Genomic DNA, 18,144 nt, shown 5'->3' with positions numbered 1-18,144 from the left:
AGGATGAACAGGCGGACTGCTGCAGTGCGACACGGCCAGGACACGCCAACATCGTCTTCCCAGGAAGAAAGGGAGGCCTGTCTTCTCGGGGTTAGCAGTCTTCCATGACTCAGAGTTTCCACATCTGGAAATCCGGGCTTGGATTCTATCTGTCCAGCCTTGCAGTCTGGCTTCTGTAACATTCTGGGGAGACCAAGGCAGAATTCTTCCAAGTGTAACTCAATTCACCACCTCAAGAGATGGGGGTGCACCTTCACAGGCGTGCAGCTGGCCAAAGGGATTCTCTGTGAATCCTCAATCATCCAGTTACATGTCCTGATTTTATGCAAAGATGAGTCATTTTATTTATTTTATTTTTGGCCATGCCATGTGGCTTGCAGATCTTCATTCCCCAACAAGGGATTGAACCCGGGTCCTCGGCAGTGGAAGTGCAAGGTCCTAACCACTGGACTGCCAGAGAATTCCAAGGATTCTGTTATTTTAAATGACAGTTACCAGCAGTGGTTACGGGCAAGAGTTGCTTCTCTTACAACAAAAGATTATCCTCCTTTTTACCTTGAAATATTTCTTTTGAGAAGAATGCCTGCTCTGGAAAGCATCTCACATCTTTTTGTTATTTTGGCATTTGTTAAAAAACAAAAAAAAGTAGATTCCCCACCCCCCCCATGATTTTGAAACTAGAAACTTGTTGAAATCAGCATTCTGATGATAATTCAGAGTCTGCGTCCGTGGGGAGAAAAAACAAAGAAATGTCAATGGCATACAGAAGCAAAAGCTGAGTGAAAATGGAACGTCTAAGCCACTTGATTAGGAAGGAAGGTCCTGTGAGAAGAAGCGTCTGGTTCGAAGGGCAGGGGCAGGTGACCGCAGCCCAGCAGCTTCTCACTCGGGCAGCACATGGAATGAGAAAGAAATCCAGGAAGGAGGATTTCAAACCGCTGAGCACCTCGAGTACGAGTCGGTCAGCTGTGTCGGCCAGCCACTCGTGCTCAGGAGGAAGCCAGGGGAACCTTCCCGGTCAGGGCACCGTCGAGTCCTTGGCTCGACCTGCGGCCCCGCGTGAACTCTTATGGGTCCACTTAGGAATGCCCGGCGCACAGCCTTGTCAGCAGTTATTTCAGCCGCGCCCTGGACGGCAGCCCCCTCGACACGGAAGATGAATGGGTGGTGGTGCTGGACTGTGCGGCCTCGAGGGTCCAAGTTCTTTCTCATTATCCCCTCCACTTTTCCATCAAGGTGCTGCCTAAGGGCTCACGTTCAAGTCCACAGAGAGCGAATCCAAGGCTCTCAGAACCGGCAGCCCTTCACCCACCCAGACCACGAACCAGCCAAGTGTCAGGAAACCTCGGGACGCTCAGACGTGTCTCCTCCAAGAAGGTCAAGCACTTAGGGCTTTTTAAAGGTCTTATAGTTGCATAGGTCTTCCGAGAATCAAAAAAAAATACAGACCACAGGGCCGCAGCAGACGTCAACAGCTTGCTTTTTACCGTTTCAGTCTTATTTACGTATTTAGGGTTGTCATGAAAAATGGCACGTGGAGAGGAAGGCGCAGTGAAGCTGGTCAGTCCTGCAGGGACGGTGACCAACTTGTCCCAGTTGCCTGGGGCTTCCTGTGTTTTTGGCACCGAACGTCCCGCATCTTAGGAAAGACCAGGGCAGTCGGACACTCTACTCGGAGTGCCTGCAAAGCCAAAGCAGCTTCGTTACCTTAGCTCCCCACGTGCTATCTAAACTGCGTTCTAGGTTCCACTTAATAACAGCATCTTGAGAAAGAAAGATGAATCAAATCAACTGTTTTCTTTTTCCTGAACCCAGTTTTCTGTCTTACCATGAGACTCACCCCACCCAGCAGCACCTATCTGGGGTGGGGTGCGGGGTGGGCTCCGACTGGCCCCAGGAGCCTCCATTTGCTAAGAGTTCTCGGTGGCATTCTTGGACCACACACTCTGAAGAGTCTCAAGTGATCTTAAGACAACACCACCACACATCCCCTGGAGCCAACGGACTCTCTCTGGGTTTTCCAAACAGACGTCATCTGGCCAGTTTCTCAGGGTCTACCTTAAAAGGCACATAAGAAGCAGCGGGGCCTGACCCCGTGCAGAAGGGGAAGGAGCAGGAGCTGATGCTTCACGACAAGTTCCACCACAGGCCAGGGGCGCGTGTACTCAGTTACGGAGGCAGGGCCGTGAGCATGCCCCGCCCCCGCCCCCGAAGCAATCATCCCGCAGTGCAAGAACCACGGATTTTTAGGAAGCCCCTAGGCTGAAATCCACCATTCCCTCTCTCGCCTGTGCCGACATCCCCCCCTTGCTACCTACACTGCAGGAGGGAGGCGGAGCCCGGCAGGCCAAGCCAGCCACTGCCAATGGCTCCCAAGCCTCCGGGGAAGGGCAGAGCAGGCCAGGGGGTGTCGCAGTGGGCGAAGGGTGGGGTTGAGACTCCCGGGAACGCAGAGAGAGCAAATCTGGGGCCTGGAGGTATCACTGGTATCAACTTGTAGGGATCGGTCTCCATCTGGGTAGGATCCATGTTTTGTCCGTGTTTTCCCTCTAATTCCCAGACGGTCATGCCTATGATCTGGCCACGTGCTAGCGATTCTATTCCACTGCTCCGAGAGGGTCTCTTCCCCCTAAGAGGACTGTTTTGGGTTTTCAACAACAGGAAACATTCCTGGGGTAAAAAGGCTTCCTTCAACAACGTCTAGCTGTGGTCAGGGAAGCTTCAGGGATGCCTGTGCTGAATAAGTTCCAGAATGAGGCCGAGCTGTGTGTCAGAGGGACCAAGGATTTGGGGCTCTTAAATAATCTGTTGTAGGCTCTTAAATTATCTGCTGTGTCTCGGGGTGAAACACAGAAAGACACGTCTGGGCAGACTCTGAGGGCTTGGGAAGAAGACGTGGTTAGGAAAGGATGTGAAGGAGGAAGAGGAAACTGACGCCATGGTGACCAGCCGGAAGTTATGGGGCCACCACCCGAGGCCCTGAGCAACTCATCTCAGGCATGCGAGTTATGACGGGGCCTGGCCATCCAGGGAGGCCATCGGCAGGAGCTTCCCTGGCAGCCGACCCACCCCAAGCACTCGGTAGGCTGGTCGGCCTCACCCCAAACCCACCACCTGCTGCAAAGCTGACGATCCCCAGTTTCACAGCTGGTGGCCTGTTTCTGAAGCCACGGTTTCCAAGAGCTTGTTGCTCTGCTAGGATTGCACAAACGGGTGCACAGCTGGGGTCAGGCACCCACTGCTTGCTTGGTCCAAAGGCTGGGTTTGTTTTCTACCCCACCAACTTGTGAGAGTCCCTTGGACTGCAAGATCAAACCAGTCCGTCCTAAAGGAAACTAAGCCTGAATATTCCTTGCAAGGACTGATGCTGAAGCTGCAGCTCCAATACTTTGGCCACCTGATGCGAAGAACTGACTTATTAGATAAGACCCTGATGCTGGGAAAGATTGAGGGCAAAAGAAGGGGGCAGCAGAGGATGAGATGGTTGGATGGCATCATCAGAACAATGGACATGAGTTTGAGCAAACTCCGGGAGTTGGTGATGGACAGGGAGGCCTGGCGTGCTGCAGTCCATGGGGTCGAAAAGAGTCGGACACGGCTGAACAAAAGCAACAATAAACCTGTGTGAGACACCTGCTTGGACTGAAACTTGTCCAAAGGATGATCTTTATGTAAACACTTCCATGGACACCTGTGAAATAAGGAAACTGTATCTGTTTCCCTCAAGGATACAAATGACCTCTTCTGGGAGATTGTTTTTTTGTTTTTTTTTTAAAGGGCGTCCAATGAAGACATTTAAAAAACACAAGAGCTGTGTGGATTTTTTCTTTTTTTAGCAAGTTTAGGAAATGGTCAGCTTCCTGCTTCCAGAGCACCCAAAGTCAGCTAAAGTCAGAACCCAATGCTGCCGGAGCATCTTGTTCAAGCAGATGTCTGAGCAAACCGCCATTGGTGGCAGCCTGGGGAGCCGAGGGGGATGCAATACAGCCAGGCAGGGGCAGGAGAGGCGTGTGGGATGGCCCTGTCCAGCAGCACTGGTCAGTGCAGTCATCTGGGGCTTCATTTATTTATTTTTATTTTTGGCTGTCCGGGTCTTCGCTGCTCTGATCGGGCTCTCTCTAGTTGAGACAAGCAGAGACTACTCTCTAGCTGTGGTGCCCAGGCTTCTCACCGAGGTGACATCTCTTGCTGTGGGGCACTGTAACTTTAAACTGGCTAACACAGGAGCGGCCTAGATTAGCTCAGATCGGATCAGGGGGCGTCCGGCCTTGCAGGCCACGCTATCTGGGGCAGGCCACACCCTTCAGGTGATGAATTTGACTGCAGTGTGACAATCCAGCACGCTGGCCGTTTTCCATATGACCAGATTCAGTCCTTTACTCTGCTCTCATCTTCCTCGTATGCAAAAGGCCCAGATTCGTGGGTTTAACAGGGCATCACGTCCGAGGTGACCAGAGGTAGAGTCAGAGTCCAGGCTGATGGAGCCCTGAGCGGCGCATGTGTGCACAGGAAAGAAAATGTCCCAGCAGGAAGGGAGCCCCAGGGCAACAGGAAAACGCTGGTTTTGAGGGGGCTGCTGGGGCTGCTGTAGGCCCGCCTAACACCTGTTTGAATCCTACGTTTGATGCATCTTAAGCCTCACTGCTCTTGAACCCAAACCTATTATCGGAGTATTAATCACCTGATTAAAATTCTGCCCTCATAAAAGCATGCCAGCTTCCTTTTTGATATATAAACCATCTCGTCATCAAAAGTTAGGAGGGTCCAGGGTAGCTGGCACAGATAGTCCATCAAGGACAACCACAACCTCTGCTGAAAACTCTGTCTGAAAATGTCAGACTGTTTAGCCAGGTTATTTCCCGTGACTCCCAGCAGAGTCACGGGTCGTAGGATCTGCTATTTGAGACCGATGTAGGTCCCCTGCTCTGTGACCAGTGAGAGCTGGATGACAGACAGTATGGAAATCGGAAGCTACCAACCTGGACAAGAGTTCCCCAGTACTGGAGCGCTTAAGGTCTTCAGTACAAGCGGCCGAGGATCTTAGTGGTCTTTCTCCCGTAATACACCTTACCTTGGAAGCCAGTGTTACAGTGTGACTGGTATCTGAGATCATTCGGTTCCATCCCCTTTTGAAATTTTCCAGACTCAAATAATTGGGCCATCCTCCACGATGTAGACCTTTGGGGCCTAAACTAGCACCATATCTAAATGCTCCCGAATTTCTTATTAAGGGAAGTCAGGATTCTGCCCTTGGACATCCCTCTGATACATCTTCCTGTCTGGGACCATAGAATACACAGGGCTAACTCAGCCACTGGGCATCTGTTATGTGGGTCCAGTCGCTCAGTCATGTCCAACTCTTTGTGACCCCATGGACTGTAGCCCACCAGGCTCCTCTGTCCTTGGAATTCTCCAGGCAAGAATACTGGAGTGGGTTGCCATTCCCTCCTCCGGAGGATCTTCCTGAACCAGGGATCGATCCTACATTTCCTGCATCTCCTGCACCTCCCAAGAAATACACCTGAAACTCACAGCCCTCTAAATGTCCACCCAAAGCTTGGTTGGGAAAACAAGAATCCACGAAGGATTACAATGAAAGTCATGACATCTCTCTGTGGTCTAGTAATTCAAATTCGCCACTAGATTAAGCCACTTCCTTAGGGAACTGTCTGCCTGCATCAATAACTGCAGCTCCCAGGCGACCCGCATTAACCGAATCGCACTTTTAAAGTGACGATGGCTCTTTCCTGCCGTACAATTATAAAGCCCCACTCTGCTCCTTTACTATATTCCAATAATATCCATGCATACATAGGGGAAAAAAAAAAAAAGGAAAGCTGGCACTGAGGACCATCACGAGAAGCAGCCTGTGCGGGAGAACTTTTGAAGAACGGATGGCAACCGTATCATCGAGAGGTAGAGAGGAAAAGTAAGGGAGCACAGGCCCTCCAGCAGGAATGTTCCAGAACCATCTCCTGTTGCCACCATCCTTCCCCCTTGGCAAGAAGCAGCCAACGCCCCTCTGAGGGGCTCAGCAGGAGACTGGAATGTGAGCGGAGGGGCATCACCCATGAGATCTCACTTTCTACAGGTCGGTGAGGCCGGCAAGGAGACTGTGACTGCACGTCTCCCTCCAAGGAACAGAGCAAACGGGTCCATCGTTAGGTTCTGTTCTCGGATGGGGTTTTTAGGAAGAACCACGCCGGGAAAGGGCACCTCCCTGTTGATGGAGCAGCTCTGGAGAAAGAACCCCAAAGACCCAGACGGGGGCATGGCAGTCACAGGCAGGCCTCACGGGATAGTGTTAAGTCTCTGGTTTAGGCCACTGGGGAAGCAGCCTGACTCTATGTCCCAAATAACCCCAATAAATCAAGCACAAGGAGTCTCCTCAGTCCAAGAAGTGTATATCTCGAAAGCCTACCTACTGGTGAAGTGTGGAAAGACTCCCCACCGATAGGAGGAACAAGTAGCGTGGCCTAAATACACGCTTACTTTAGAGCCCAATTCAGAGAGGGGAAGCCACAGCTGGAAGACCAGAGGGAAAAGGACAGTTCACCCCAGCCAGCAAATGGCATGGTGAGGACACCATCTGTTACTGGTCCTACTGCAAAGGCTTTCAAAAAGGTAATTTCTCTTCCTGTTTGGAACCAAAGAATGTCGGGCTAACTCAGCCGCCGGGGGTCAGCAGCTCCCCACAACTTAAGACTAGAACACAGCCACTCCAAGTACCTGCAAGGGACCATGAACGTCAAAGTGGAAGTCACTCAGTTGTGTCCGACTCTTTGTGACCCCATGGACTGAATTCTCCAGAATATTGGAGTGGGTCGCCGTTCCCTGCTCCACGGGATCTTCCCAACCCAGGGATCAAACAGGTCTCCCGCACTGCAGGTGGATTCTTTACCAGCTGAGCCACCGGGGAAGCCCTGGAAGCAATTCACTCCAGATAGCAAGTCACACAGCGAGGATACCATTTGTTATCTATCCTATTGAAAAGTTTTTTTTTTTTTAAAAAAAAAAACAAGGGAAATGTTCCTGAGAGTACAGGGGGTTGGTGGGGAAAGCCAGAGAAGATGAACCAATACAATCTTTCCTAGAATTTGGCAGTCCATACCCAGAGCCCATAGAAGTACACCCTCTTCAACTCAGGAAGGCTATGGTTGGGAATGTGCCTGCAGGACATGGATGTGGGCACAGAGGTGTCAAATGAGGACGCTGATCAGAGTGACTCACAACGGTAAAAATCATGGAGAAAGGGAGTTGGCTCGCCAAATGTTGGTTCAGTCCGTTGGGGCACATGAGCAGGATGGATGTTATGTAACTATTAAGATGGTGGCATAGAGGTGTGTTTGTTGGCATGGGCAGGTGCCTGAGATCTGGCGTCGTCTAGGAGAGCAGGGAACGCACCGTGTACCCCAGGGGGCTGCAGGCCAGCAGAAGCAAAGGCGTAGGCTGTGGACACGGCTAGGAGGATACACCTCAAACTGTGAGCAGCCACGTTCTTAGGGGCTATCTGGGAGAAGTACATTTTCTTCGGTATGTTTATCTTTAACTTCTCATTAATCACAGTGCAGTTTTCAAGAAGTACTTAAAATTAAAATCTTAATGTTGTGCTTAACACTGTGATATAGTCAAACAACCAGCTAATACTATATATTCACACATATACCTCTGTGAAGGCAGATAAACGTCACGCAGGGACACATTCATGGAATGTGTTGTGCTGGGAGAGCCATGACAACCATCTTCAGGTTTTACCAAAGCTTTCCTAAAGAGCTCCCCATGGGTAGAACGTCTACATTTCTCCCGGTGATGAAATTACATGTCTTTCCCTCTATCTTATATAAATCACCAGGATAAGAGACGTTATTACACAGAGAAAACGAACCTGCCTTACAAACCGGCACGCGTTCTTAGCGGACAGTAAAAACGGACTCTGACTCGTGAGTTGCACGCAACTCTTGGTTTTGTTGTTCTCAGGTGCTCAAGCTGACCCTGGGCTTCAATGCACAGCGAGTTCCCTACAAAAGAACTGTCAAGGTGCAGACTTTCTAAGATGCGACTGTGTGTTCACATGTCGAGGCGCGTTACTCATTCGCGTGTCTGGTGTGCGCTGTCACACGCGTGCACCCTCTGCAGGTGGTTGGGCGTTTGTGCACTTCACGGGGCGCGACTGCAGAGAGGACAGCGGGACTCGAGACGCCTCAAGCCCAGGGTGTCTAGAAGCCAGCGTGAAAGCAGCTTGGCGTAGCTGGTACTACCGAGAAGTGCAGCTGTTGTATCTATTACTGTGCTTTCCAAGGTACTGTACTGTGTGATTAAAAACGCTTTTCTTATTATTTTGTGCTTTTTATATATTTTTTGGAGAAAAGCGTTATAAACCTCTGGTGCTCAGTCGTGTCCGACTCTGTGACCCCATGGACTGTATCCTGCCAGGTTCCTCTGCCTGTGGAATTTCCCAGGAGAGAACACTGGAGTGGGTTGCCATTTCCTATTCCATGGGATCTTCCCAACCCAAATGGAACAAGCATCTGTTGCGCCTCCTGCACTGGCAGGCAGATCCTTTACCACCAGAGCCGCCTGGGAAGCCCACACACTTATCAGAGTGCAGTACTGTAAGGTCGACTGTCAGCTGGGACCTGAGCTAACGCCGTTGGACTGACTAACAACCCGGACTTGTGAACGCGCTCTCGGAACGCAGCTTGTTCGTATGTAGACTTGCTATAGTTTCTTTCAGTCTAGATTTTCAGATAGATTTTTTTCTCCTTTCTCTTTGACTACTTGCTCCTGTCTTTTTACTCTCATTTAAAATACTACTTTACTTTAAAAAAAAAATAGAAAAACAAACAAAAAAAGAACTATAAGAACACCATATAGACTGAAAATAAAGGGTTATTCTATAAAGAAAAAAAATTAGCTAAAAAACACTGAGATATACTATCAAAATAGAATTTAAGGCAAAATCCTTAATTTGGGAAAGAGGAAGACTACATACTATTAAAGGAATGAATGCTCTATTAAGAAAGTAACTTTCATTCTGTTAGTATTATGATAAGATGCAAAATTCGTATTATTATAAAATATTCATTTTGGTTTAAAAATAAATGTTACCAATTAAAGAAGGGAGCAATTTAAAATAAAATAAAATACTACTTTAACCTTCAACAGAGCAGAAAGGCTTGACTGTGCATGGACCCCGTGCCCCCTCAGCCCAGGACCTGCTAACTTCTCCCAGGGGCAACACTCACATGCAGGCTCGGGTGGTAGGTCAGCACACCGTTGTCACACAGCGTGACGTACTTCTTCTTCCACTCCTTGTTTAGTGATTTGCCACTGCGCTTCAGCAGCATGCCCTATGAGCGAAAAAGAAGCCAGGAGGAAATTAGTGTAAATCATAAAGTCCTGCGTACATTTTTTAAAAAGAGTAGGCACATAGGTTAACTTTTAAATTGTTAAACTTCCATTTTCTCTTTGCCATCTTAAAATGGAAATGACACATTTTTGCCTTGGTCGTTCGGTTTTCCCCTTTCTTTTTTATAAAATATATATACAATCAACAAATTCCCTTTTGTGCATATGAGTGCAGAACTTAATGTTGTGACATTAACGAGGGCTAAGACGTGCCATTGGTTCAACCAATATGATATAGACCACTGTGATGTGATAGATCATACCTTTTCCTATAACTAAGCTGTAAGCACATGGAGATCCTAAAGGTATTAAAAAAGGAATGTAAATTTCCTTTTCTAAAAATAAGACACTAACCATATCTTCCTTTACCATATTTACAAATAAGAACATTTTATTTTACAGTTTTTCACTTCAGATCTTAATTTATTAAAAATGAAATTCCATTTGCAAACTTAGCAATGGCATTTAATAGATGAACTGTGTATAATTTACTTTAATCCATTTTTAATGAAATCATATTAAAGCTTCTTAAAAACCATTCAACACTTGAAACCGACACACAAGTATATTTAATCCAGCCTTCCTTAGATGACTGATGAGAATTTGCTCTTGTTTTTACTACCAGTTCCCAGCAAACCTTCTGTCTCATTTCTAGGCTTTCTTGAGTTAAGAAAACCGGAGGAAGCCTGAGCTCTGCCAGGCCCAGCACCTTGAGTCTGCACTTTCTCTTTCCCTGTGGGGGCTTCAGGCCCTCCTGCTTGCATGCGTGCATTCTAAGCCGCTTCAGTCAGGTCCGACTGTGTGTGACCCCATGGACTGTGGCCCGCCAGGCTCCTCTGCCCATGGGATTCTCCAGGCAAGAGTACGGGAGTGGGTTGCTGTTCCCTTCTCCAGGGGATCTTCATGACCCAGGAAACGAACCCAGGTCTCCTGCATTGTAGGCAGATTCTTTCAGGGAAGCCCCACGCCCTCCTAGTCAGTCAGTTTTAAACTTGAGCTTTCACATCTGGATTCATCTAACTCTCGTCCACAGAAACAAAGGGGAGCAGGAGAACCTCCCTCCTTGCTCTTTCTCTTGCTGCTCACTTGTTAATGTGATCAGGACTTCCCTGGGGTCCAGTGGTTAAGAATGTGCCTTCCAAACCAGGGATGTGGGTTTGATCCCTGGTCAGGGAAGTAAGATTCCACATGTCTTGGAGCAACTGAGCCCGTGTGCACCACAACTGGAGAAGCCAGCACGCTGGAACTGCTGGGCCTGTGCGCTCTGGAGCCTGTGTCCCACAGTAAGAGAAGTCTGCCCGAGTGCCTCGATGAGAGCCAGCACAGCCAAGACAAGGAGAAGTCCGTGATCATAAGCGTGACTGGGAAAGCCTAAGACTAACGCGAGTTAATTCACCCAGATGGAGGCAGAAAGAAAACGGTCAGTTTGAAACAGAATCTGACACCTTAGGAAGGTGCGGCCTCCCGAGTCCCTTTGAGAATTTTTACCAGCCCCCACCCGCCTCCTAATTCTATCAACCAGGAACCAAAGTATGAGAAACAACCAAGAAGGCGTTTTTCTTCTGCACGGACTGCAAAAGCCTATTGCATTTGTGACCCCATGGACTGCAGCACGCCAGGCTTCCCTGTCCTTCACCATCTCCCGGAGTTCGCTCAAACTCAGGTCCATTGAGTCAGTTTCCCAATATTATGACATTGCGTTTTTATGGACAGATTTTACAAATATAATGGATTATGAGCCACCTGGAGACTCTGGCCACAATGTTTATTGTTTCTGAGGGAAAATATTTCAGAGTTTGAGACAACTAACAAGTAAACCTTTGGAAGATCATTTCTTTGCAAGTTCTTATCTAAAGAAGTATGTGACATAAAGCTGCAGACCTTGATTTCTTGGAATCTAAACCAAGATATAAACCAAACACGGCACTGAGACCAACAACGGGAACCAGCTCCAGAGAAAAACGTTCGCTCCCATCGGGGGTGGTACAGGTTTCAGGGCACAGTAAGGACCAGTGTGTGTGGGGGCTCGACTAGTGACGGTGGGTCAGCGGCGATGAAAAAGCAACCCCTTGACAGCATTAAATGTCCCTCCCCAGTGGGATTTCTAAGATTTTAAAACTTAGCGTAACAAAATCTGACACAGGGACTTCCCTGGTGGTGCAGCGGTTAAGAACCCACCTGCCAACGCAGGGGACACAGGTCCGACCCCTGGTCTGGTAAGACCCCACATGCCACCAAGCAACTAAGCCTGTGCGCCAAGAGTTACTGAGCCCACGCTCTAGATACCACGCACCACAGCTACTGAAGCCCGTGTGCCCTAGACTAACCCATGATCTGAAACCAAAGAGAAACCACCGCCTCCATGAGGAGCCTGCCCACTGCAAACAGAGAAAGCCTGTGAGTAGCAACAAAGACCCACCACAGCCAAATAGATAAATAAAATTATATATATTTTTAAAAAGCCAAATAAAATTATATATATAATATAAACAAGTTCTTCCCTAGGCTCACATTTTCCCACCCTCCATTTCAGATGGAATTCCAGTAACACCAGGGGCTGGGGTTACTGTGCATCATCATTGGCTAAGGGCTGCCCTGGGTTTCAGAAAGCCTTTTTTTTTTTTTTAAGATATTTTACTATTTTTATTCACTTATTTATTTGGCTGTGCTGGGTCTCAGCTGCAGCACGTGGAATCTAGTTCCCTGACCAGGGATCAAACCTATGCCCCCTGCATTGGGAGTGCAGAGTCCTAGCCACTGGACCACCAGGAAGGTCCTCCTCAGGAAGCTTTTCCTTTCTTCCTCAAATGAAAGACAGGCTCCGTGAAGAGCGACACACAGAAATCCTCAGGCCATCTTCAGGGCACTTTCAGGAGCAAGCCCTGCACTGCCCGGTGAGGGGAATAAAGACTCCTTTCTTGAGGGAATAAAAGGAAAATTTACCAGGAGGCCAAGTGAAGAGGGGACATCATAGTTTTCGGGGGACTTAAATTAGGCAATTTGTTAGGTGCTAGGAAAACAATGTCTTGCTAAAAAAAAATAAAATAAAATAAATACAAAATCCAAATCTTTACAATCTTAAATAAATCCCGTGGTTCACCTCGGAGGATTATCTGATTACCTGCACTATTCAAACGCTGCAGAATTCAGCGAGCCTGAAGACCACCCTGGCGTGCTCGGAGCCTTATTTCTGTCCTTCAGCCTTGACCCCAGCTGGGTTTATCATTCCTCCCATCAGACACCAGGCGGGGACTGAACTGGCTCCACACATCACACGTACACACATCGGGGCCGCCCGGCGCCAGTCTGGGCACAGGTGGACCAGGTAAGGTGCACGTTTCTTTAAGGGGCCTGAGCATGTGCCGACGTGTTTCTAAGCATCGCCGCGTTCTCTCGCTCACTCGTCCCCCATCAGCAGCAGGACAGGGGCAGCTGCTATTGTGGCTCCCTCGGTTTGGACGTGAACTCTGACCATGGAGGTGAGGGCGCTCGGTAGCTGACGGGAAGTGAGGGACCAGCCACCCTGCCCTCTCCACTCCTGCTGTTAGCACTGTGGGCTGCCAAGTTCAGACCTGGAAATGACCACCGCAGTCAAGCCTGCCAGTGTCCCTGCCACGGCTCAGCCCAAAGCCTTCAGTCCCAAAGCACCAGCTCCTTCTCTCCCGGCACAAATCCCCAGTCCGAGAGAGGCGGGTCATCAGGATCCTGGCAGCCACTCAGGTCCGATTCCTCTCCTGAGGGGCGGTGGCCCATCAGTACTGATATTTCATATTCACACAGTGAAGGAAAAGACAAGCACCCTTCCACCAGGAACAGATTCAAATGTGCCCCCTAAAATCTACTGCACGTGGACCCAGAGGAAGGGGTTTCTGTTTGCTGAATCTTAAGAGCACCCTGAGAATGTCCTAAACGCTGAGTGTCCTTGAGAGAGGGGAGACAGCGATGAGGAATTTATGGAAGCACATCTCAAGGCTACTAAAAAATTCCAGGAAGGGGTGGTCAGGGCTGTTGCGAGTGGAGAAGGTCAGATCTCCTGATGAAGGTTCAGCAAGGCCCAATGAGGCCACCCTTCCAGGAACGGCCTACCTGAACTGTGCAGGGAATGCAAAATTTGTGTCTACGTTTCCAGATCTCCTGGTGAGTCAAGAGAAAAAGAAAAACTGGAGCTTTAGGGACAGCTCCTTATTTTTTAGAATGTTGGCAATGGGTTATACACCATCTGTGTGTAATTCAGGCCAAACCCAGCACATGCGCTGCTCAGAGGCAGGCACCTCTGTGTTTGTGACCTTGTGCCAAGAGTCAGTAGGAGGCAGCAGCGGAGTCTGGACTAAGGAGCTGGACTCACAGTGGGCCCCATTGGACCTCCATCCTATCACCCAGACGACGGCCATCCACGTCCTTTCACTTCCCGGAAGGGGAGTCCTGGATCAATGCCCACAGCTCTAGACGTCAGAGTCCACTCGTGCACATATACATGTGAGCCTTTAGAAAAGGTCGGCCACGACACCAGGAAAAGCCAACATGCTCGGTGGTCTCTCCATAAACAATAAAGAGAGCCCATCCTGAAAAAGATGATGGGAGGCGAGCTCTTTGATGAATTACAGTAGGAAGCGAGGGCTTTGGCGGCAGCAAGCAGGACGAACTTGTGTAATCAGAGGTTCAATTGGACTTCAAATGAGGAGACTCAGGAAACAGCTTCAGTGGATTCAAGACGTGTTTCCTGTTGCTTCTTGTTCTTAAATTACTTCTGAACACTGATTTTTTAAAGGGTAATTTGTATCAAGTGGGAATCACAGAAGAGCAGAATCTCAAGAGGCTCTGAAAGTTGAACCATTCAGTCCCGAATCTGCAAGATGAGCTTTTGTGCAGGATCCCTGCCTGGGGCCACCCTGCTTGGGCATCCCTGGGGACAGTAACCCATGGGTCAAGATCCCTAGAGCTGCCTGAGCAGGAGTCCATGGCTGAGCAGAGACAGTGCAGAGGGGCAGGGGAAGGGGGAGGTTGGTCTGTAAGTCTGGAGCGGAGTCTGTCCCAGCATACCCTCACTTCGTGGGACCAAGGCTGGTTGCTACCAAGGTCCAGTAAAATATCACACAGCTACATAGCCAAGCCTGGTCTTAGCTCCCAGCTCCTCTGGAAGCAAAAGGTTCCAGTGCTCTGACGTGCTGTCTCTCCTCTGAACACAGTCAGGATACCCACAAAGTGCCAAAGGGCGAGAACCCATGGCCTCCTTTTAGGACAAACTTCTGCTGGTGAACCACGATGCTCAAACATGCCAGGAGGCCCTTCACTGCATCTGGCTGAGCCCCTAGATTGGATCCCCCTGTGCTTCTGCCTTCTTGAACTCACACACTTTCTACTCTAAGCGCCAAGGAAATGGAAAACCCTATAAATAGTTCATTTTAAACTTTTGAAGGACGTGAAGCCGTGATCCCACCAGCTAGAAGATGACAGAGGCCGGAAGGCGCTCTGCCGGAGACAGGCAGGCGGGCAGCCCCCCTTGGCGAGGTAGACAGTCCTGCTGATCCTAAGTCCCTTTGATCCTGTGTGACCCAGGGCAAAACCGCACGGGGGAATGTCAAAATGTATCCTCGGTCTATCTTTCAGATGCCACTTCTGTACATGTAAAAACAATTTCCTGCTTCAGACTGTTTCTCACTGACCATCTACCCCAGTGTAGACGTCAATTACGGTTAAGGTTTTATTTGACTCCTGTATGGCTTATGTGTCTGTTTTAAAAAATTTTTATTTCAAAACAATATTGGGCTCATTGTGAGCCAGATGCTGCTTTAACAGCCTTACAAGTTAAGAATTACCAACCCCCCCGACCCCCGCCGCTGCCGAAAGCTTATTACCACCTGCTGGTAATTACTCTGATTATCCCCATTTTACAGACGAGGCCACTGAGGCACACAGAGGGTATGTAGCTTACCCAAGGCACACAGCCAGCTTGGTAGCTGATCTCAAGATAACTCCCGTTTGTGCCAGGCTTTGTGTTATTCCTGCCCCTGTGTAAATCATCCCACACTGACTGGGGGAATGGCTGAGACTCAATTTACCCAGAAGCAGCTGAAGTGATGCCCCTACATTGGGTTTAAATCGAAAGAAATTCTGACAGCTTCTGCTTTGGGGAGCTCCGACCAAGAAGCCACGCTGTGCCCTGTCCATAGTCCTGAGCCACAGAATTATGAAAAATAATAACAGGTTTTTTGTTTTTTTTCAAATCATTAAGTTTGGGGCTTCCCTGGTGGCTCAGATGGTAAGGAATCTGCCTGCAATGAAGGAGACCTGCGTTTGATACCTGGGTTGGAGAAGATCCCCTGGAGGAGGAAATGGCTACCCACTCTAGTATTCTTGCCTGGAGAATTCCATGCATAGAAGAGCCTGGTGGGTTACAGTCCATGGGGTCACAAAGAGTCGGACACGACTGAGCGACTCACAGGCACAAGTTTTGGAGGAGAGTCCCATGCACATGAAGAAGTGAAGTTGCTCAGTGAAGGTGCAGCACAGCCAGGGCGCCCGGTGAACCCCTGGATGGACCTGGCTAAGAGCAGGATGCCAGACACACTGCCTGCTCAGCTGAGTCTGAAAGCAGGAAGAGGAACTCAAGGCAGTTTTCAAGCAGACTAGAAAAAATACTTCAAAACCTTGCTGGACCAGACCATGAGAAAAACGGTTTCTCAGTCCCAGCTTCTTCTCTAGCAGAAACCTCTGAGAATAAGAACTGGCCTCAGATCAAAGAGCGAATCCAGAGAATGCTAGGAGTGAAAAGTGAAATTGTTAATTGCTAATTCGTGTCCTACTTGAGACCCCATGGACTGTAGCCCACCAGGCTCCTCTGTCCATGGAATTCTCCAGGCAAGAATACTGGAGTGGGCTGCCATTCCCTTCTCCAGCGGATCTTCTAACCCAGGGATTGAACTGGGGTCTCCTGCATTGCAGGCAGATTGCTTACCATCTAAGCCACCAGGGAAGCCCTGAATGCCAGGAGATGTGATTTCAAAATATAGATACCACCAGGGTGTGCCATGCAGACCCCCTTCTTGAGAACTCAGAAAGATTTAAGGTAGGCCCTTCATGTTAGAGAAGATCTGTGGATTAGAGACAGGGATGTGTAGACTGGCCTTTGTCTAATGGATGGAATTTGTAATTTGATAAAAAAGGCACCCATGAGTTGTTTTTTTTTTTTTTTTTTTAAGGAATTACAGCACTTTGGACTAAAAACCACAGAGAAAGTTCAAAATGAAAAGAGCTTCTGGGCTTTCAACCCAACCTTCCAACCTATGGCAGGAAGCAGGCTGAGGAAGCTACGTAGCTATGAACACAGGCTACTTATTATGGAGGAGGAAGGTCGACTCAGACAGAGAGACCAGGACCAAGGAGGAGGCCGCTGGGAGCATAACATCCCCTTGCCCAGAGCAGGGCAGACTGGGTGCTAAACTGCTGGGGACCAGGAACAGCTACAGGTGTCCCGTCCCTCTCCTACTTCTGTGAATAAGGGATCAGCTGTGGTTCTCCTGTCCCTGCGTCGGCACTGTCTGAGTTTGCATGTGTGTAACATAACTTATCTCTTGAGTACCTGGTCTTCAGAGCGGAAGGATTCTATCCCAGGAGCCTCATCCACATGCACACCTGACATGGATGACAATCTTGGATGGAAGCCTGATGCCATATGGAATGAGACTCTGTGGATCAGGGTGAGGGTATTTTCCAGGTGCGAGGGAAGACGGAAGGAGTCAGTCTCCAAAGACGACCCTCAAAAACCCAGCTCATTGTGTCGTCCCAGGACCCCAGACTCAAGTTAACCAACAGAATGTGCCAGAAGCGATGCTATTATCCTGGCCAAAGCCTGAAGGAGGCCTAGCCAGCTCCTGTTTTTATGCCCTTGGGAGCCCTGCTGCTACTACCGCTAAGTCACTTCAGTCGTGTCCCACTCTGTGCGACCCCATAGACGGCAGCCCACCAGGCTCCCCCGTCCCTGGGATTCTCCAGGCAAGAACACTGGAGTGGGGTGCCATTTCCTTCTCCAATGCATGAAAGTGAAAAGTGAAAGTGAAAGTGAAGTCGTGTCTCTTAGCGACCCCATGGACTGCAGCCTACCAGGCTCCTCCGCCCATGGGATTTTTCAGGCAAGAGTACTGGAGTGGGGTGCCATTGCCTTCTCCGTTGGGAGCCCTAGCATCCTTAAAAGAAATTGGACCATATTGCTAGGGAGACAGTGAGGAGGCAGAGACCCCGAAACCACAAAGGGGAGAATGTGGGTCTCGTCTGTGGGACAATCGCCACTGACCAGTGGGCATCAAGCCCCTGCCATAGAAGCCACGTCTGCTGAGGCACCAGATATGAGTGAGGGAATCAGCATGGAAATCCCAGCCCTAGAAGGCATTCTGTGGGCAGAGATGAGCTGTCTCCAACATCCCTGCTCCAGATTCCTGACCCACAGAGTCATGAGCAATAAGAAAATGGCTACTGCTTTAAACCACTCTGATGTGAGTTAATCCCTGGCAGGAGATAACCACTGTAGCACAAGAGCCAGGAGCAGTAGTCTGTACTCAAAACCAGACGCAGTGCCACCTCCCTGTCAATCATTTCACCCTCCAGACCAACTGCAAAGCTTTAACATCTTTGGCCTGTTTGCACAGCAAGAAATGTACGGGCTTCATCCCATTTCAAATATTCCTCTTCTCTTACTTGGAAATGGCAAATGCTAATCTAATTGTTACCATTTTGTTCTTT

The 18,144-nt window shown here is 49.1% G+C and overlaps 1 protein-coding gene across 1 annotated transcript in view; it reads right to left on the bottom strand.

The window, feature by feature from the left end:
* Positions 1–18,144, bottom strand: part of AGAP1 (ArfGAP with GTPase domain, ankyrin repeat and PH domain 1) — a gene marked incomplete at its 5' end in the record, with an annotated part of 374,015 nt that overhangs the window by 194,588 nt on the left and 161,283 nt on the right. Inside the window, 1 exon segment of the mRNA XM_010862065.1 lies at positions 9,246–9,350. Coding sequence (XP_010860367.1) covers positions 9,246–9,350 — 105 coding nt within the window.

The sequence above is a fragment of the Bison bison genome, unplaced genomic scaffold, assembly GCF_000754665.1.
Source record: "Bison bison bison isolate TAMUID 2011002044 unplaced genomic scaffold, Bison_UMD1.0 scf7180017864475, whole genome shotgun sequence".
NCBI classification, from domain to species: Eukaryota; Metazoa; Chordata; class Mammalia; order Artiodactyla; family Bovidae; genus Bison; species Bison bison.
The sequence above is the reverse complement of the archived record's forward strand: the minus strand, read 5'-3'. Positions and strand labels throughout refer to the sequence as shown.